General features: G+C 43.8%; 2 protein-coding genes across 2 annotated transcripts in view; one reads left to right on the top strand and one right to left on the bottom strand.

The window, feature by feature from the left end:
- The window catches only part of L2hgdh (L-2-hydroxyglutarate dehydrogenase), a 29249-nt gene extending 24842 nt beyond the window's left edge, over window positions 1–4407 (bottom strand). The window contains exons 1-2 of the mRNA XM_057782787.1: window positions 4247–4407; window positions 281–396 (exon numbers count right to left, since the gene is read on the bottom strand). Coding sequence (XP_057638770.1) covers window positions 281–396; window positions 4247–4386 — 256 coding nt within the window. The 5' untranslated portion in view covers window positions 4387–4407. The remainder of the gene's footprint in view (window positions 1–280; window positions 397–4246) is intronic.
- A 133-nt stretch (window positions 4408–4540) lies between these two features.
- Window positions 4541–21331, top strand: Dmac2l (distal membrane arm assembly component 2 like). The gene is made up of 5 exons (XM_057782251.1): window positions 4541–4604; window positions 16521–16632; window positions 18251–18459; window positions 18968–19139; window positions 20076–21331. The coding sequence occupies exons 2-5, from the start codon at window positions 16526–16528 to the stop codon at window positions 20188–20190; spliced, it is 603 nt and encodes a 200-aa protein (XP_057638234.1). The 5' UTR covers window positions 4541–4604; window positions 16521–16525; the 3' UTR covers window positions 20191–21331.
- Window positions 21332–21429: the final 98 nt, after the last annotated feature.

Here is a 21429-nt window from a genome sequence, read left to right as displayed (position 1 = left end):
TAAAAGCCGATGGAGAATGGGCACAAACCTGAGAGGACTATGCTGCTCCCTGGGTACCAGGGTACTCAACCTCCAGCAGCACACGTAGACTGTGTCCTTGTGTGATTTTTAGTCTCCCCACCCCCTCTCTTCTTCCTACCACCTCACAACCCCTCAAACCAACCGCTACCATGCAGGACTTTCGAGAGAATCCAAAAGGAGACACAAACATCAACATTTTTCATCACTAATTCAGCCTGAAAAAATGAGTAGGTTCCCAGCAAGCTGATGGGATACAAACCTAAATCTTTCTCCTTTTCCACAACACCAATCGAAAGTCCGGGGTGTTTCAGGATGAGTGTTCTGGCAGAGGCAAGCCCCACAATTCCGCCACCGACAATGACTATATCAAATGAGCTTAAGAGAAAGCAAGATTTAAGAATTTATGTTTACAGACCTCACCAAACTTCACTTGCATAATTTTCATTAGTGAGAAATTAAAGTAAAAATTTATAATAACATATATGTTATTTATATATTATATAACAACTATCACATTACATATCATATGTTGCTTATATTATGTATAATGTATAATATACCATGTATATGAGATAATAAGATTATATATATATGTATCACATTGTATGATAAAATCAGTGTTAAGGGTTCACTTACATAAGATTCTCAAAATGACAAAGTTTTCTGATGGAGAATAGAGTAACGGCCAGGAGTTAGGAAGAATGGAGAGATAGGATGTGGTGACTAGAGAAGGGGAGAGAACAAATCTTGTGGTGACAGAGCATCTTAGTTACTTATCAACAACGAACCGTTTGTTGTGTGGTCAGAACACACACACACTGTATGTACATACTGTTAACACCACAGTTACCATGACTCCAAAGCATGGCAAAACTAGACCAGGCTCTGCTGCTCACTGCCATGGCAGCAACAGCATCACCTGCGAGAAAACTTGAAAGCCATCTAACAAAAGAAGATAATTTGGGAATGTTCTCTATACACCAGAGAAATGTTCACTTAATCAAATATAAAACATACAAAAAAAGAATAGCCCTGATATTCTGAATCAGATAGAATCTATGAAAAAAAAAAAGAATCCAGGAGTCGAACTTGATTTCCCATTTAAATGTTGTGTCATAGGTTGAGACACGTACATCCCAGTCTTCACAGGCTGGGTCCTCTAGTCCCTCCTATTCTCTAATGGCTCACTTTAGGTGATGCTGATCCCACTTAGGGCCCACCCGATGGAGTCAATGTTCTTCACCTCTCTCAAGACAACCTCTTCTAAGGGCCCGTTTCACAGGCGTCCACACACATGCCGTTCGCACTATCCTTAGGGTGAGATGCAACTGAAAGTGGCTCTTAATTTCGGGCTTGTCACCACAGACATCTAAGGAGCTGCGTGGCCGCTGGGGGTTCAGATCCTTAGTGGTGCTGGAGATGCTAGGATTCTCCTTTCGGCTTGTCTTCTCTGTCAGTGGCTCATCTGTCTAGGAAGCTGCAAGCTGCATTCTTTTTTTTTTTTTTTTTTTTTGGTTTTTTGAGACAGGGTTTCTCTGTGGCTTTGGAGCCTGTCCTGGAACTAGCTCTGTAGACCAGGCTGGTCTCGAACTCACAGAGATCCGCCTGCCTCTGCCTCCCGAGTGCTGGGATTAAAGGCGTGTGCCACCATCGCCCGGCTAGCTGCATTCTTCTGACCCGAAGTTAGTTCAGCTCACTCCTTGGCCAGGCTTTTTGCTCTTTGCCCTCCCAGACAGAATCAGATGTTGAGGTTCTGCTGGGACTAGAGTCTTTGAATGAATTTTCTGTCCATTGCACCTTCCTCAGCTTAGTTCCAACAATGATGACACATTTATCATTTATCATGAGTTCCTGGGGATCAGGGAGGGAGGTTAGAAGAACTGTGGGTATAAGTGGAACAAGGGGCGATGAGGATAGGGGCCCACTACATGAGACAAATGATGGGTGCCCCATAGGAGGATAGGCTGTGGACAAGGTTCTTCTCTCCAGAGATGTAACAGGCTGCCAGACCTTAGCACAACCGACACCATGTTGGAAGTACCATTCTGACCTTAGAACCCAACATGTAGGCCTCAAAACCTGCCAGTACAGGAATGAAGATCTAGTCCATCCAAGACCTAGTCCACAATTCCAACATCCAGGAAAGTTCCTAAATGCACTAACCTCGCTTTTTGGCTTCTGTAGTTTCACTTTCATTAACTGTTCCTCCTAATCAAAGGGTGTCAACCAGGATGTGGTTTTGGGCATAAAAGTCAAAGAGCAGAGAAGTTCGTGGGCTGCGTGACTTGGGCAGGTTCCCTGTGCGGCCACTGGCTACGGCAATACAGACTTTCTACTCAGCGCTAAGAGTATCCATGTATGTTCTCTGGTGGAGTTACCTCACAATAGTGTTGCCAGTGTTTCTTCACTTGTCTCCAAAGCAGGTCCATTTCCCCAGGGAAGAGTCATTCTGCACCCGACGCTAGATAAAAGAGCCTTCTTGGGAGTTCATGATGTCCAGGGCCAAACAGCCCTGCACTGGAAAATGTAGTTACCTTTTTTTTTTTTTTTTGCAGAGTTGAAGCCATATCTCTCCTTAAGGTGAAGCACAGACATCTGATCACTAGAAGATGAGTTTAGCTTTAGAAGACTGATCGATCACAACCAGCTGGCCGTGTAGCTTGACCCCACTCTAGGGTATCGTTGGCATTCTTGTAATAGACACTGATCTGGCTGACCCCTTGCTGTCCACACTCGACTGGCACTCACTTCTTATTGGTGACACCGTTGCCCATCACAGAGGCCAGCACTTGAAAGATACTGTTATTCATTTTGCTCCCAGGGCAGGCACTGTAACTCAACGCCTGACTGAAGTGTGGAGAGCCGTTAGGGTTTCATCTAGCCTCAGGAGGAGCTGCCTGACAACTGGGCTCTGCCATCTTGGTGGGCACCTGTGCCCGTGTCCACAATGGAACATTTCAATGCCCAAATTGAGGGGATTATACAATGTCTGATTAAACTTCATAGAGCTCCACACAGAACAAAGTGCATGTAAAATTGATGAAAGCTGACCATGTGTGCATTGTATCAATATTAATTTTCTGGCTTTGCTGTTGTACTATACTAACACTGAAAGAACGGTGGGAAATGGGGAAGGCAACATAAAACCATTCTGTGATTTTTGCAACTTCCTATGGATCTACAATTGCTCCAAAAGAAAAAGTATAAAATTTGGGGTGGGGGAGAAGCTAGGGAAATGGTTAATTGGTAAAAGGCTTGCTGTGCACACACAAGGACCCAAGCACCTTTATGTAAAAGCTTGGCTCCACCCATCCTTGGGGTAGGTAGGGTATGGAGGCACGTGGATCCCTGGAGCTTACTGGCCCGCCAATCTCCATGAGAGATCCTGTCTCAAAAGGTAGAGCAGGTGGGGTGGCACATACCTTTAATCCCAGCACTTGGAAGGCAAGGGCAAGCTGGTCTCTGAGAGTTGGAGGCCAGCCTGTTCTACATTGGGAGTTACAGGACAGCCAGGGCTACCTAGGGAAACCTTGCTTCGACACCATTTAACAGCTTCTATGGACCTTCGATTAAAATTTAATGTGTGGCTTAAACAAAAGCATTGCTGTGACATTGTCCCTCTCCAGTGTCTTTCTACACTTTTGTCGTCCACTAAAATCATATTCACACGGCTGGCTCACCTTCCTGTCTCAAAAACCCGAAAGCCTTCCCCCTTAAAGCTTTCGCATAGAACACTGCATTTGCCGGCTTTCCTAGACAGCTCACGGTAGGCAACTGAGTTGCTTCTCAGTTACAAGTCTAATGTGTGCAAGGAACTGACCTACTGAAGCCTAGTTCTGGATCTTCCATGCAACACAGGGAATGTTAGCTAGCTAAGAATCAGCGTACAGTGTACTAGGTTCCCTAATCCTCAAAATACCACCTAGGGGCCAGACTAGGATCCTATTCACCATTCAGCCTTTAAAGTGGTTAAGAAACTGAGAGGAGGATTGTGTTCGGAGACAAATTCGCTCCTGACCCTCCAATCAACACTGCCTCCCCCCCCCCCGCCACCCCGCTCCCGCCCACAAATGCTGCGGATGAACCCTGCAGGTTCAGCAGCTCCTGGAGTCCAAGGCTGGAACACAATCAGGACTTCATCCCCAGGGACAGAGACGTCGAGTCGGATCCAATTCGAGACATCTCCGAGGGGAGCAGCAAACGCAGGCCACCGCCACTCACTTACCTAGTGCTGAAGCTACGGCCACCCCAGCACAGCAGCTCCGGCCCCCCAGGCATCCGCTCGCTTGACGGGAGGAAACCTCCAGCAAAGCGACATCGAGCCAGACCGCAGGCAGTGCCTAAGTAACGCAGGGTCGGCCACATCGCCTATGCCACCTTCCCTTCCTCAACCCCAGCAGCAGCAGCCAGAACGACTCTACGGGTGAAGCGCCCCGCTCTCCAGCCCCGCCCCCAAGCGAGCGCCAATGAAGTGCACGCTTTTGCCTTCCATGGGCGTGGCCTACGCTGGCCAATGGGCAAGCGCGGCGGAGGGAAAAACACAGAGGGCGAAGGGCCGGCCGGACGCAGGGACGCCGCGCGTCGTGAGTAGACAAGCGAGGGCGCAGGCGGGGATCGGGTGGTGGTTCGGCTCTCCCGGGCCTCGGCGGGCCTTGGACGCCTGCGCTAGGCCGCCAGAGAAGGCCTTGCGTGGCGAGGTGACCTCTGGCTGCCGCGGCCTGTCCTTCGGCCATGCCCCTGGTCGGTTGGCGACGCCCTGGCCCGGAAGCCAGGGACTGGCAGCTGAACCACCTCCTGCCCGTGTTTGTCACCACCGGGCCGGAGGCTTCTGGACCCTTCGTGGGGTTCCTGATGGTGTCGTTCATTCGACTACTGACTCAGCTTGTAAATATCGGGCGCTGAGCTAGGTGCTGGGTGAAAGTAGACAGCTCGGCATCATGTGGTTCCTTTAAAAAAAAAAAAAAAGAGGGCTTACTTATTTGTGAGTGTGTGTGTGTGTGTGTGTTTATATGCAACACATGTGCACAGGAACCCGCAGAGACGAGAAAAGAGTAAAGGATACACTGGAACTGGAAGTTTTGGATGATTGTGAGCCACCATGTGGGCGCTGGGAACCAACCCTAGATCCTTGGTCAAGACCAGTTAGCAGTTTTAACCGCGGAGCTTTCTCTCCAGCCCAACCCTGTCACTGGACCAAGACACAGTTTTAAATGTCCATGTCTTAGAATAGCCACTCATGGAGCAGGTCACTTTACTGTTTCCTCTACTGTAAAAATAAAAGCTATGTAATCACCTAAGGACCTTATAACTCTGTTAAAATGTGTGATTCTTTGTCACCATACCGATGTAATTCCCATTCTCTGCTTGATGGTGGTTCTTTGTTCTTAGGCTTAGAACGCCTTAACAGGACCATAACAGAATGATAGAACTATCGCTGGGAGGACTTGTTGGTTAAATGTTGGTTCCAGCTAGTAGGTGGCTCTGGCTCAGGGAAACCTCATCAGACCTCAGACACTATTCAGTTTACTAGTGCCATCGAGCAGGTAATAGTGTACATGAGAATAGTCACCAGATGTTCAACTCAATGAAGCATTAGCTTTTTATTAGGCTTGAATGGTTTGTCTCATGAGCAGTACTGGATGTTTCATTGGTGGGGAAGAAACCATGTTCCCTGTTTATTCCATCACAGATGAAGAGCATGGATAGTTGGTGTCTTACTTAGGGTTTCTATTGCTGTTAAGAGACACCATGACCATGGTGACCCTTATAAAGGAAAACATTTCATTGAGGTGGCTCGTTACATTTTCAGAGGTTTAGTTCACTATCATCATGGCCAGGAGTGTGGCGGCTTGCAGGCAGACATGGTGCTGGCTACATCTTGATATACGGGTAACAGGAAGTAGACTGAGACACTGGGTGATATGTTGAGCATACATGCGTATATGAAACTTCAAATCTCACCTCCATAGTAACACACTTCCTCCAACAAGACCACACCTACTCCAACAAGGCCATATTTCCTAATAGTGCCACTCCATCTGAGGGCCAGTTTTTTTTTCTTTTGAGACAAAGTTTCTATGTAGCTTTGGTGCCTTCCCAGAACTAGCTCTTGTAGACCAGGCTGGCCTCGAACTCACAGAGATCTGCCTGCCTCTGCCTCCTGAGTGCTGGGGTTAAAGGTGTGCACCACCAACGCAAGCCTCAGAGAGGGCCATTTTCTTTCAAACCACCACAGTCCACTCCCTAGCCCCCAAAGGCTTGTACCCATATCATGTTGCAAAAATGCACTCTGTTCAACTTCAAAAGACCCCATAGTCTACCACTCCTAAACTTACTTAAAAGTCTAAAGTTCAAAGTCTCTTCTGAGATTCATGCAATCTCTTAACTGTAATCACCTGTAAAATCAAAATAAAAAAGCAGATCACATACTTCCAATATGTAATGGCACAAGATATACATTACCATTCCAAAATGTAAGGAGGGGACCATAGTGAGGAAATACTGGACTAAAGCAAGACCAAACACCAGCTGGGCAAACGCTGCATCTCCATGTCTGATGCAGATCTCTTAACTGCTTTCAACTTTTTGCAGCTTCACGCAGTGGCCTCTCTAGGCCTCCATCCAGGACACCCCTGACATATGCATGACCTCAGCAGCTTTCCTTTTCTCAGAGGAAGGTGCACTAATGCCTTTCTTCTATCTTGGACTCTAAGCCAGACGAGGTGGCCAAAGCTGCCAAGTTCTGCTGCTCATTGGGGCTGGAACATAGCTTCCCGTTCAATTATGTCTTCACCAACTTTCTGTCCTTCGCTGCCTAAGCTTGGCCATTCTGGAATTTGCCTTTTAGACTAAGCTGGTCTCAAACTCAGAGATCCACAAACCTCCTCCTTTCAAGTGTTAGGAGTAATGGTTCTAAGCTTTTCTTTAGTTCCTTTACACAAGTTAGAAACTTGGCTAGGAAGGATTTGTCCTGAAGTCACCATTTCCTTAATTCCATTTCTTACTCTGTCTCCTTGAACATAGGACTTAGTTCCATCCTACTTTTGTGGTTCCTTAAATTTTATATTTTGTAATTATCCCTGCTCAGTTTGCTCCTTTTCATTATAAATCTTCATTAGAGTTACCACTAATAACCACATAATAGAGTCTATGCTAGGCTGTTTTGAGATTTGAGATCTGCCAAAGGAATTAATCCAAAACCCTTCAATTTAGTCTCAGGCAAAGGGCAAGGCTAAAAAGCAGCCAAATATCACCAAAATATCACAAGAATGAGCTCTAGGAAAAAAGAAAACAAAAAGAATGATCTCTAGGCAACATACTAAAATTCTTCTCCTCTGAAACCTCTTGAGCCAGCCCCTCACAGTTCAAATAGCTCTTAGCACCACTGTCTTCCATGCTCCTACTGGTATGGTCCATAAGCAGTGCGTAAAGCATTCCACTGCTTTCCTAACTCAAAGAACTGAAGTCCAAATTCCTTCAAACAGAAACATGGTCAGGCCGATCATAGCAATATCTTACTCCTTGTGCCAACTTCTTTCTTAGTTAGGGTTTCTATTGCTGTAAAGAGACACCACGACCATGGCAACTCCTATAAAGGAAAACATTTAGTTAAGGTGGCTTACATTTTCTGAGGTTCAGTCCATTATCATCATGGCCAGGAGCATGGTGGCATGCAGTCAGACATGGTGCTGGCCACATCTTGATATGCAGACAACAGGAAGTAGACTGAGACACTGGGGTATCTTGATCATATAGAAACCTCAAAGCCCACCTCCACAGTGACTCACTTTCTCCAGCAAGGCCAGACCTCCTAATAATGCCACTCCCTTTGAGGGGCATTTTCTTTCAAACAACCACAGTTGTTTTTAAAATTCAGTGTATTATTTTGTGGTAATTGTAGGTACTCATGCAGTTGTAAGAAGTAATAGAGATCCCGTGTGTCCTAGTTTGCTTTCTAGTGCTGTGGTAAACACTGTGACCAACAACAACTTAGGATGAAAGGATTCATTTCATCTTGCAGCTTATAGTCCGTTGTGGAGGGAAGTCAGCAGGAGCTGAAGTAGAGGCCATGGAAGAGTGCTGCTTACTGCCTTGTTCAGTGTGCTGTCTTGTATATCTCAAGACCTTCTGTCCAGGGGTGGTGCTACCCACAGTGTGCTCGGCGCTTCCACACCATTGATCAAGAAAATGCCCCATCCTCCATCATATAGAGGAATTTTCTTAATTGAGATTCCATCTCCCCAGATGACTATAGCTAGTGTCAGTTTGACCAAAAACTAAGACTATGGCCTCTTGTCAGTGTGACACAAACACATCACTATTAAACCATAAACTTCCCTTCTTTGTTCCCAAGATGTCGTTACTTTTTTTTTCAAGATTTATTTATTATATATATAATGTTCCGTCTGCACGTTTGCCTGAACACCAGAAGGGGGCATCAGATCTCATTGTAGGTGGTTATGAGTCACCATGTAGGTACTGGGAAGTGAACTCAGAACCTCTGGAAGAGCAGGCAATGCTCTTAATCTCTGAGCCATCTCTCCAGCCTACTGTGTTACTATGAATATCACAATATAGAGCATAGTATAACTTTTATGTGTATGGGTGTTTTGCCTGCATGTATGTTTGTGTATCATGTATGTGCCTGGTGCCCGTGGCAGCCAGAGAGGGTCTTGGATTCTCTGGAACTGTCATTTCAAATACTCATAAGCTGCCATGAGTAATCAAATCTGAATACTCTGAAAGAGCAACCAGTGCCCTTAACTGCAGAGCCATCCCACCAGCCCCCAAAGTATAACTAAAAGTTCCACAGTCAGCAGATACAAGATGGTGTCAGCTGTAGCAGTATGGCATCCTGGTGTCTCTGCTACTTAACCAGAAAGGGGTGGGACAGCCCATGTCAAGTGGCGTCCCCTGCAAAGAAAGCTCACCTCAAATGTGGAAGGCTCCTTCATAGCACTGCCCGGGATGGGAGTGAGGATGCTGAGCCGTTCCCTGGATCGTGAAGAGCACTAGAAACCCATGTTAACTGCCCACCCCATCTCTGGATCAGGACCAAGCCTTCCCCTGGGCAGTGGTAGCCACACCCACCTCCAGAACTTATGTTAATCCATTTCCACAGGCTCTGAAGGTGAGTAAAAAGAATCTAGACCCTCACCCAGGCAGCAAGAGACCACAGCCCTGGTTTAGCCATTACTCTGCATGCAGGACACCAAGCTCGTCTCTCCTTCTATCAGATGGTGACCATTATACCGTAACCATCTGTCTTTTTGCTGTGGGAGGAGGTGGCTTAAATAAATAAACAAACAGAAGAGTCCTGCAGTCTTTAAATTTTTCAAAAATTTTTTAAGTCCTAGTTTTGGGTCCGGTTCCTTTCTCAAGGAGTTCTGGATCTATACACTGGATGGGTCTGGAAATTGGGTGGTGACCAGATTCCCTACTGCTATGCTACAATGTAGCCTTCCTTTCTTTGGTTCTAGAGTTTTTCTGCTTATGTAGATAAAAACAAAAAACAAAACAAAACAAAAAAAACCTGAGGCTTCTTGCCCATACCAAAGGTCCATACTGGTCAGGCCATTGTAAGCCTTGCTTTGCCTCTGCTGCCAGTTATAATAACCATACTCATTTGCCTTTGGTGGTTTAATGCCCCCTGACCCCTGCTAATCCAGGACACAAACCTATCACATTTACTTCAGTTGAGCAGCAGTGTCTGGCACAAGAAGAGCAAGCGACAACAAAAGCTCTTCAACCTGCCGCTGCCACTCCGGCATTTTAAGTGTTAGAGGGTTATTGAAGGGCATGTCTTCTGGGCCCTTCCATTGTAGAGAGCTGGGTTTTACATGTACCCACTCCAGCATTCCAATTCACTGAACCTTAAAATCCCTCATCAATACTAAGCCAAAGTGTCATATGTCTGCAGCTCCTTTTCTGTAGAACATCTTTTTGACAAGCTCTTCATCCAGTCCATCAAACTTAAGACTTTTTTTAAAGCTGTGTGAGCTGCCATATTAAACCTAGAGTTCCCACTCAGTGGCCCCATATCTATAAACTCAGCCTGATCCAGTTTTATGTTCCACCATTATCCCATATTTTAAAAATTCATTCCCATATAATTTCCCCAGAGTTTTGCTTAAATGAATTGTCAAACTTACTAAGTTCTTTAATGGTATAGCACATTTCCTCAAGGGCTACTTTTCACCTCTAGGAGCCCGCTTAGCCTTGAGTCTGGTTATAGATACAGAGGCAACTGTTGGTAGGTGCTGAGGGCCATCAATGTTGTCTTGTATGGCATCTCCTTCAGAAAAGGTCACTGCCAGTTCAGCAGCCAATGAAAGGTTTATTCCCTCAGGCAGGGGTAGAGAGGGCAGTCATGCAGGGTTCAAGGTAGGGATGCTTCTGTTAAGGGTAGAGAAACTTCTTCCTCAAATGAGATAAACCCTCCAGAGTCTTAGAGTTCCAAGTCTTTAGCTTTATAAGTATCCTCCCACACATCTCCATCCCAAGGCACGGAATCCCATCTTTACCAGCCGGTGCTCTTACTTCAAGTGCCAACACCTTCTGAGGCAGGGATTTGTATTTTCACTGTAATTCAGCTAATTTTAAAATGAGGATTTGTGATCAGCAACCTGAGCTCTCTTTTCTTCCAGTGCACACTTAGAAATTTTTATTTGCTTGTGTACATCTCATTAATTGTATCGCTGAGCTCATTCTCCTCCATTGTCAGTTTATCCAGAGATGCCAGAGTAATCAGCCCACATTGTCGTTTCCCTTATTTTTTTTGTAAATTGTCTTTTTTATTTATGTATAGGTCACTAAATATCTTGCTTCTCATAAGAGGAGAATCAGAACCATCAAATGCATTTACTTCAATACGTTCTTTAAATAGCCCCCACCACGGACTTGTAGCATTCTGCGAGCATTCAGTAGTGTAGGTTTTGGCAAGTTGGAAAGCCAGGTCCAGAAACCACCAAGCTTACTAGAAAAGTTCATCCTTACGATTCCATTTCTCTAGATCCACTCATGGTGCCATAATCTGTATTAGTCGGTGTTCTCTAAAGAAACAGGACAAAAAGATTGTGTATGTGAATGTCCTATAAGATAGATGGACTTGCCATCAAAAGTGAGGGTAAGAGAGCAAAAAACAAAGTTCCCTTTTGTACCCCTTTATCTGGGCGGCCACAAGAAGATATGGCCCAGATTTAGGGTGGGTCTTCCTGCTTCAAATACTCTGAAGAAAATCCCTTCCTGAAGTGCCCAGGAACTCGGGCTGTAGGGTCAGATGCAGTCAAGTTGACCACCGGATTAGCTATCACACCATCTGTCCATCTCCCTGGTGATACAACCCTGTAAACCGTAGTGTGGTGTCACACCGGCGGTCCACAGATTCCCTCAGAGAGCTGTCCCAGTGCTTCCTCTCTGTGTGTAGAGGGTTATGCCCACCACCATAATCAAGATAACAGTTCCATCACAAGGATCTCTCCAGATGTTCTTTATAATCACAACTTACAGCTTCCCTTGGTAACCCTCCTGCCATTCTTCCTTCCTTTCCATAATTTTGTCATCTTCAGGGTGTTGTACAGGGGCTGGAGAGATGACTTAGTAATTAAGACTGCAAAAAAAAAGGCACTTACTGCTTGTATTAGTCAGGGTTCTCTAGAAGAACAGAAGTTAATATTCATTTATTAAATGAATAAATGTGTGTGTGTGTTAACACATTAGAGATCTGGCTTTTATTAATTAACAAATATAATTGCAAATTTTAGAATCACTGTTATAAACTTAGGGCTGATTATGAGAGTAAACAGAGGTGTGTTTTCTTTTTTATAATTTAAATTTCTAGATTTCTTATGGCACCAGTCATATAGCAAGGATTTTCTAATCTGCTTTTAACTGGTTTAACTCACTAGCGTCCCATTTACTAACTGACCACTAGAGGTCTCCTCTTTCCATGTAGAAAGGATTCTCCCTGCTAGCTGCTTGCTTTCCAGCAGGAAGTGCTTCTCAGATGTCAGTCCACAAAGTTGAAGTTGAAAATGTAAAAACTCACCAGATTTTTAAGCCTTTATTTCTATATTTAAACTTAATTTTTTACTGTAACTTGGTTTAAAGATAACATATAATGTTTTCAGAAATCATAACTGAAATAAAGCTGGCCTTACCTTTATTTAAGCTGGATTAAAAAGTGAACCACATTGACTCCAGTAAAAGTATTCAGGTCTTAGGGACTCTGCTATTTCCCTTGCTGAGTAACAAGTCCGGCTTGACTTTTACACATGGACAGCTGGCCACTGAAGACGACCATCAACAGACACCTGTAAACTTCTGCATTATGTTAAAAGAGTGGATATAAGTGGTCCTTGTTCTTCTTTTACCTCTGCCTGCTCCTCTCCCCACTTAATCTTCCTCACTGAAAACTCCCTTTTAGTCTGTGAGACAGGGTGTCACTAGTCCTGGGTAGTCTGGGACCATGTAGACCAGGCTGGCTTTGAACTCACAGAGATCTCCTGCCTCTGCCTGCCAAGTGCTGGGACTAAAGGAGTGCATCATCACACCCTGCTTGAAAACTCTCAATCATTGTTTGATTAAGACCCATCTCAAAAAAACAAAAAACACCTCTAGTATGAATCCTTCCCTTCAGCCCATCACACACGGTCCATGCCTCCAAGTACCACACTGGACAGTATTTGTGTTTCCATGTCGTCTGTCTTCTCCGTTAGACCATGGATTCTATGAGGACAGGATGGGATCTTTCTTGCTACTTCTCTTGTTGCTGCATGGTCTCACCATTGGTTTGTACTAAGTGTAGCCAACATCCAATGAGCATTTATGAATGAATGAATGAAATGAATAGGTTGGTTTGGGATTGAAATGAGAAGTTAGGTAAGATTTTCACAGATGAAGTTGGGGGTGGAATTATTAGAGGAAATAGCCCAAGTAGAGGATGAGAAAGCCCAGATTTGTAAATGAAATTGGCAACAAAGGACTCGTTAGGGTGGGCATAGGTGGACAGAACTGAACAAATCTAACAAGGCCGAGACTGCGGGGTGCAGCGGAGGCAGAGGTCCGTGGTGATAAAGACAAAGATGGAGGCTGGGAGGACCGTCTTTTAAAGGGTAGAGTACTTGTCTAACAGGAACTCAGCCTGGTGGTCAGTTCCCGGCACTGCCAAAGAGGGAGGGGCTAGGGAGAGACAGAGAAGAGGGGAGAGGCATGAGTGCGGTGAGTATTCCCAGACTCCGTCATCAGATTTCACGCTCACTGCCTCAGCATCCTACCCTTTCCTCAGCTTCAGATGCCTCCCACTCAGGCATCTTTTAAGTCTTCTTCTCTCTCTTGAGTTCTAGAATCATCCAGAGACCTCATGGTAGGGAAGAGCACTAGGTTCAAATACGATACTGACACAAATTCTCTATGAAACATTGAGCAAGTTCCTTTAGACACATGCATTTATTAATGCCCCACCTTGTTCCAGAAAGGATTTAAAGTGTCAGCATGTTACTTAATATCAAGGCTTCAGTTTCCTCATCTCTAAATGAGAGGTTTCATGTGGCTGACTTAAGTTCCTTCCAGCTCTAACACCTTGTGACTCTTTTTTTTTTTAATTTTTTTTAATTTTATTTTTTTTTCTTTTATTTATTTTTTATTCTTTTTTAATTAAAATTTCCACCTGCTCCCCGTTTCCCATTTCCCTCCCCTCCTCCCAAATATTGCCCCCTCCCCCCACTCCCCTCCCCCTATCACCACTCCTCTTCTCCTCCCCCCACACCATTCCCCCTCCCTCTCGATACTGAAGAGCAGTCCAAATTCTCTGCCCTGCGGGAAGACGAAGGTCTTCTATCTACGTCCAGGAAGGTGAGCTTCTAAACAGGCTAAGCTCCCACAAAGCCAGTTCATGTATTAGGATTGAAACCTAGTGCCATTGTCCTTGGCTTCTCATCAGTCTTCATTGACCGCCATGCTCAGAGAGTCCGGAATCAACCCATGCTTATTCAGTCCCAGACCAGCTGGCCTTGGTGGGCTCCTAATAAATCAGTTCCACTGTCACAGTGGGTGGGTGCATCCCTCGTGGTCCTGATTTTTTGCTCTTGTTCTCCCTCCTTCTGCTCCTCATTTGGACCTTAAGAGCTCAGACCGTTGCTCCAAATTGAGAATCTGTCTCTACCTCGATCCATCGCCAGATGAAGGTTCTAAGGTGATATGCAAGATATTCATCAGTATAGGATAGGGTCATTTCAGGTTCCCTCTCCTTAGTTGCCCAAGGTACCAGCTGGGGACATGGGATGTACTCACTCCTGAGTGAGGTATCCCAAACACCTTGTGACTCTTAATTCCAGTGATTTTGTTGGTCATCTTCCCTTAGGAGTCCTGCCAACACTTCATATTTAGAATACGAAAATCTAAGAGAAAAAAAACTGAGCCCACAACCCTGTCCCCTGTTCACTTACTTACCTTGGTATGTATGTGTTCATGTATGTCCTTTTGTGCTCACATCTGTGTGTCTGCATGTGGTCAGCATTGGGTGTCCTCCTCACTTTCTGTTGTGGGATATCCATCAAAGACATGGGTTTAAGCCCGTAGAAAGTCTTTATTCGCTGACTGGTGACTACACTGGGCATGTGGGATCCCAGTATAGCCCCAAGCCTTTCTCATGGTGAGCTTTTAAGCACAAAAGCCATGTTCTATATTGACATACTTCAGTTAAAAAGAGTAGTTAGCCAGAAGTAGAAAAACAGAAGCCTAAATACAAGGTTGGTATATTTAGAGACATCCCCGTAACTATGAGCTTTGATGGATTAGGTCTTTGTTTTCATTTTGACAGTGATGCTGTCTACATGCTAAGTTTTATGGCCTGGGTGGTATTTCCTTCATGGAATCAGTTGTGCTAAGTTCTGAGTCCCTGTTACGCTTCCATCTTATTTCTCAGAGGTCCCCACACTGATCCTGGAGGCTTGTCAATTAGGCTAGACAGGCTGGCCAGCAAGGCATCTTTCTGTCTCTACTGCCCTACCACTGGGATTATAGGTGTGTGCTACCAAATAGGCTTTTTATATAAATGCTGGGGGTCCAAACTCAGGCCCTCATGTTTGTGGGCAAGCACTTTACTCATCGAACCATCCTTGGTATTGGCATCTGATAAGGACATCACTGTCCTGCCAGTGATCCAGGTGTCATATTCAACTCTTCTAACTTTTGTCTCTATACATCCCTTACTGAACCATATGGAATCTTAACTCTAATGTCGTCGTATCCTTCTGTGACTAAGTACTTTCCTTTGGAGCCCTTGTTAGCTATTTCTGTACCATTCTGTATTTACTTATTTATTTATTTAGAAACAGATTGTGGTTATATTGCTCAGGCTAGACACAAATTCCTGTGCTCAAGTGATCCTCCTGTCTCAACCTCTAAAGTAGCTAGAATTATAGGACCATGTCACCGTGTCTGACTTGATCTTTGGTTTTGCTGCTGCTGTTTGAGTAAATTCCCTGAAGCACAGCTTCAGCAATGCCAGTGCTCTGATCTTACATCTCAGTGACTCTCTGCTGTCTGCAGAATATAGTCCAGACACCCTGGCTGCAAGAGCTTTGCGACCTGGTAGTGCGGTGTCTGACTTCTTTTCCCGACCTCCATGTACAGCCAGAGTGACTGACAGCATGCCTTATTTCCCTCCTTGACTTGCAACCTCTCATAGCTTTGCCTGGCTTTTTTGTCACTGAATCATCTCTGTCCTTGTTTTAGCTCCTTCAAGGCTTATATCAAGTCTTGTCATTTATTTTAACTACTTGGCAGCGTGAGCCACTCCGTCCTGGATTGACTTGTAATTTCCTCAAAGATAGAGACCACATTTTACTCTTCTTGCAGCCCCTAACCCTCACACCTGACCCACTACTGGAGAACTTGAATTGAGATAAATCTATTGAGACTTAATCAGAAATTATTTTCTTAGCTTGTGACTGGAAACCATCTGAACAAATCATCTCTTTTCACAAATGAAAAAAAAATCCAGAGTCAGAGAAATGAAATTGCTTGTCCAGGCTCCTCTCCTGTCTAGCATAGGTTTGTGCTCTGATGACCCACTTGTATCTTTATCCCAAATAGATCTGCTTTTATTTTCTTTTCTCTGCCTGGATGGGAATACTGTAACCCCGCCACATTGTTCCCTATGGGACCATAGTTTGTCATTTTGTTTTTGAAATATATATACTGAAAGTGGAGCTGGTTTGAACAAATCTATAGTTATACAGAAAATAAGTAAGGGCACTAAGGGGCAGCACTGCAGACAATTAAGGTTCGAACAATGAAATTTAAGCTAGAAGGAACCTTAGACATCACCTAGTCCTTTTGAGCAAATAAGAAAAAAACAAAACCCAAGAACTGGAGACAGAAGTGTCTGGTCAGTAGCATCCGCTGTCGGCACAAGACTGACACTGGAGTGTGGAGTACTTACCAGAGGTGCGGACTCTGGCCCATGAGCTCACGAGAGCACTGTTTTGTGTGTCTAGATCAAATGATGGTGCTCGGAAAGATTTCGAGGCAACTCTGCAGCTTAAAGAAAGTCCCACGGTCATGTGACTCCAGATACTTCTGGGAATGGTTGAATACAGTGTTTAATAAGTAAGTGACTCTAACTAAGTGAAGAAACGTGGGGATTTTTATAACTGGACAGGCTCCAAATCACCCTTTGGCTAGTTGCTTATTTCTTGTGTTTCAAATTATTTTTCTTTTGAACAATATGTACAGTAAGATGCTAATATTTTTACAAATAATAAAACATACTTAAACAGAAAAATAGCTTACAAAATATTGAGTTGCTTCTCTGAGTTATAGAATATTAGTGTTTTTTCTTTTTTAAGATTTATTTCATTTTTACTTTATGTGTTGCATGCATATATGGGTGTGCACCATGTGTGTACCTGGTGCCCACAAGCTATAGATAGCTGTGAGCCACCTTGTAGGTACTGGGAATTGAACCCAGGTCCTCTTTAAGAGCAGTAAGTGTTTTTACCCAGCAAGCCATCTCCAGCCCCAAGTAGACTTTTTCTTACTTGTGTATCCATATCCTTTAAGTTATCTAAAATGAATTTTTATTCTTTTTATACTCAACAATATGTGTAACTTTGAAATCCTCATCCTCTAGCTTCTTGAGGAATGTTAATAGCCTGTCGAGTCCTGCTAGGAGAACTTTGGTGTTTAAAAACTTAGTGTGGCCAGATGTGATGGTGGCTCACACCTTTAATCCCCAGCACTTGAGAGATGTGCAGGAGAATTTCTGTGAATTCAAGGTCAGCATGGTCTATATAGTGAATTGCAGAACAGTAGGACTACATACAGAAAAATTTAAATAAAATAAATAAAAAATTAAAACTAAGTATATGGCATACTCATAGAAGTACCATATTGAGACAGGTATAACAAACTTACTGCCTAATATCACCATTGTGACTGCAAAAAAAAGGGGGGGCATTTGCAGAAATTAGTAAGTAGCACTAAGAGACTAATTTGAAAATGGCTTCAAAATTATTCCTTTTTTATCTGTTTGTTTGTTTGTTTGTACAGTGTCTCTCTATGTAGCTCTGGCTGTCCTGTACTCGATCTATAGAGCAGGCTAGCTTCAAGCTCATAGAGATACACTGCCTCTGCTTCCCAAGCGCTGCGATTAAAAGTGTGTGCCACCATACCTTTAATGTTTTCTCAGTAATGAAAAATGTTTCCCAGATAGTCACTATATTGTGTTAGGAATCTCTATCTGTCAAGCTCCATAACACATATGAATGCTTGCCTAACACAGGGAGGACCTGGGTTTAAGCCCCAGAACCAAAACAATAAATAAAATAAAATCTCACCATAGCAGATATGAGAGCACAAACCTGTAATCTCACCACTGAGGAGGCAGAGGGGAAAAAAGATCATGAGTTCAAAGCTAGCCTGACTGGGGCAGTGCCTCCAAAATGTTAGTAATCATATTAATATATCATATCAGAGATTAAAACTAAAGAAAGAAAAAAGAAAGGAAGAAAGAAAGAAAGAAAGAAAAGGAAGGGAAGAAAAAGGGAAAAAGTAAGCAGAAACAGCTACAGAGAGCTCCAGTTTTTGTTTTTATGGATCTCGTTAATGTATTTACTCCTCAGTCATTTGAAGTAAAAATGTATTTCTGGCCCATATTTATATTGGTGAACACAACTGAGGAACTAGTGACAGTGGAAGTAAACTACTCCTGTTTCCTTGTCAACAGAGTAGATTATGAACGCATCAGGGATGTTGGCCCTGACAGGGCAGCATCTGAGTGGCTACTTCGGTGTGGGGCCAAAGTACGCTACTGTGGCCACCAGAAGTGGCTAGCGGACTACAACAACCTCCCAGGAGGCTCCATGGACAGATACAAGATCCAAGCAATTGATGCCACCGATTCCTGTATCATGGACATTGGATTGGAGCACATGGGTGAGTCCCTGCCACTTGGTCGCAAGGCATGCAGGCGATTCACAGCGAGGGTTTGCTACAGTTTGCTCACCGTTATACTCATGTGTTTGTTTTTGCACATTTCAGTCAAATTGCTAGTTTATTCCTGTGTTAGATATTTATCTTCAAAGCAAATAGAGCTCATGTGATAGACACCTTCCTTCCTTCCTCCCTTAGGAGCATCTTTCTGTGTTCTTTTGTTCACTTAAAATTCAAAGCCTTTTTGATTTTGTCAGACTATCTGAGTCAAACGGATGTCTTTGTGAACATAAGACTAATATCCAGACAGCTTCTGCTCATGTGGGGTTTTCAGAGTGGCCCTTGCACCAGCCCAAACTGTGTAATGAGTATGTCATGTATGGTCAATAGGTGAGCAGACACTCCAGTTTCCATGGACCGGGCAAAGCCAGGACAGTCCCGTCCTAGGTGAACCAAGGACTGTTAGTCACGGTAATAAGATAGATTCTTAAACTTTGAATTTTCCCCACAGAGGGCCTAGAGCATGTTGAGAAAATAACACTGTGCAAGTGTCATTACATTGAAGATAACTGTTTGCAGAGGCTCAGCCAACTTGAAAAGTTACGGAAAAGCCTGTTGGAAATGGAAATAATTGCCTGTGGGAATGTCACAGACAACGGCATCATTGCTTTGCGACATTTTAGGTAAGTGGTCAAAAACAAAACAAAAACTTGATCAGAGTATGTAGCGGTGATCTCGGCGTCACAGGCAGTTGGAGATGTTTGAGACGTTAGAGTCAAAGTACTAGACCATTTATTTGTCTTAACACTAGTGGAGGCTTCAAGCTTCTTCCTCTTATAGAAACTTGAATGCCTTTAAGGACTTCGGGGGGTTGTTTGTGTTATTATTGATACTTTATAAACAAAGGAGATCTGTTTTGTATGTTATAGAAATAAAAGAGGCTCAGAAATGTCAGTGAAATAAGGAAAAATGATATTTAAGTCTTGCGTGAGTTTCATTTAAAGTAGCCTTCCAAGACTGTTACTCTAGAAGCCGTTCGGAAGGTGTGGGGTGATATTGTAAGACTTTAAGACAATCCTGAAGCCATTTTGACAACTCTGAATCCTCTCAGCCTCTGTGCCATAGTGCTTCCCCTCCTCCCCTGGGAACCAAGGACCTAACAGCTACACTCGCACATACTCAGTTCCTGAACAATTACCCATATACGTATGTTTTGGTTCGGTCCCCTGGGAAACGGGGTCAAAATGACCTCTTACCTCATCTGATCTGGCAACAGCTCTCCAGTCAATTATTGGTAATAGCCCTTTTGAATAAGCCAATCAAAATAGTCAAAGAACAACCCCCCTTGCTTCTGTGGCCCCTTTAAAAGTAGCCTGTGCCATCTATTCGGGGTCCCTCGGCTTCCCGAATGCTGGGGGACCCTGTCATGACAGAATTAATAAAATCCTCATGCTTTTGCATCGGCTGTGGTGTGTGAGATGCGTCTCTGGGGGCGACTCCTCCTCGGTGTTTGGACGCTAGAGTCCAACAATATAAATACCTTGTGCATGTTATTTTTCTAAATTGAACTCATTTTTACAAACATAAACAAACTGACTTTTGTTTTCTCTTGTTTGCAGGAACCTCAGGTATTTGTTCTTAAGTGATCTTCCTGGAGTGAAAGATAAAGACAGTCTTGCCCAAGTCTTCAAGACAGCACTGCCTGCTCTAGAGCTGAAATTAAACCTGAAGTAAAATAAGTCTGTGCTCTCAGTTTAAAGCGTCATTTGAAAGTGCTGATGCTCAAGAGCCGCAAACACGACCTAGCCACCCGCAGGACTGAGAGATGGTTTGGGAGTGGAGACTGGACTCCCAAAGTAAATGTGGAAAGTAAATGTGTAAACATAACTCGCTAAGGTTACTTAGTTAGAAGTGAGAAATTATGTACATTGGATCACTTTAAAAATTACGACATAACAGGGCGGTGGTGGCGTACGCCTCTAATCCCAGCGCTCGGGAGGCAGGGAGGCAGAGGCTGGCAGATCTCTGAGTTCAAGGCCAGCCTGGTCTACAGAGTGAGTTCCAGGACAGACTCCAAAGCTACAGAGAAACCCTGTCTCAGAAAAAAATTTACAATGTAACATTTTAATTCTAATGTATTCCTCATTGACAAATACACTGTAGATATTGCTTGGTGTAGATACTGACATAGAGTTCTTTAAGATACAATGCAATTATTCTTTTTTACATTATAATACTTTACATCTTTAAAGGCACTGAAGCGTGTTGCTGTAAATGCCTGGTTATGAAAAACTGAAAGTTCGGTTTCAGATGCAGTGATGGAGGCAGTTGTGCACAGCTGTCCATGGTGTTGACGGAGCACACTGGATTGCTTCCTAAGCTCCTGCATTGCACTGCATATACTTTTAAAATACCCTTTGTCAGAATGAAACACGCTGGTTAATTTGTCCTACTTTTTTCTTTTTTTCTTTTGGTTTTTCAAGACAGGGTTTCTCTGTGGTTTTGGAGCCTGTCCTGGAACTAGCTCTTGTAGACCAGGCTGATCTCGAACTCACAGAGATCCACCTGCCTCTGCCTCCCAAGTGCTGGGATTAAAGGCGTGCACCACCACCGCCCGGCTAATTTGTCCTACTTTTAAGCTTGGGCCAGTGCTGGTTAAAACTGAACACAGGTTCTTGTCTGTATCCCAACTAGTTTTGCTGGTAAAACAAAACAAGAACCAAAAAAATCCCTACTGCCCTTCTGCTTCAAACAAAATATTAGTGTGTTGATTAAAAGCTAAATTTTGCTACCCCTCGAGTATTTTGAATGTTGCCTCCTTTGAAATCAAGGGACATGAAAATATAAATATGAAAATGAATTTTATATCTAGAAAACACTAATAAAGAATGTCATAAGGGGATTAAAATTAGTCTTTAGTGTTTTACTTGAAATAGCTGTATTTTCATCATCATAGTTACATGCTGTTTCATG

The sequence above is a fragment of the Chionomys nivalis genome, chromosome 10, assembly GCF_950005125.1.
Source record: "Chionomys nivalis chromosome 10, mChiNiv1.1, whole genome shotgun sequence".
Lineage (NCBI taxonomy): Eukaryota > Metazoa > Chordata > Mammalia > Rodentia > Cricetidae > Chionomys > Chionomys nivalis.
This window is presented reverse-complemented; position numbering and strand designations above follow the sequence as displayed.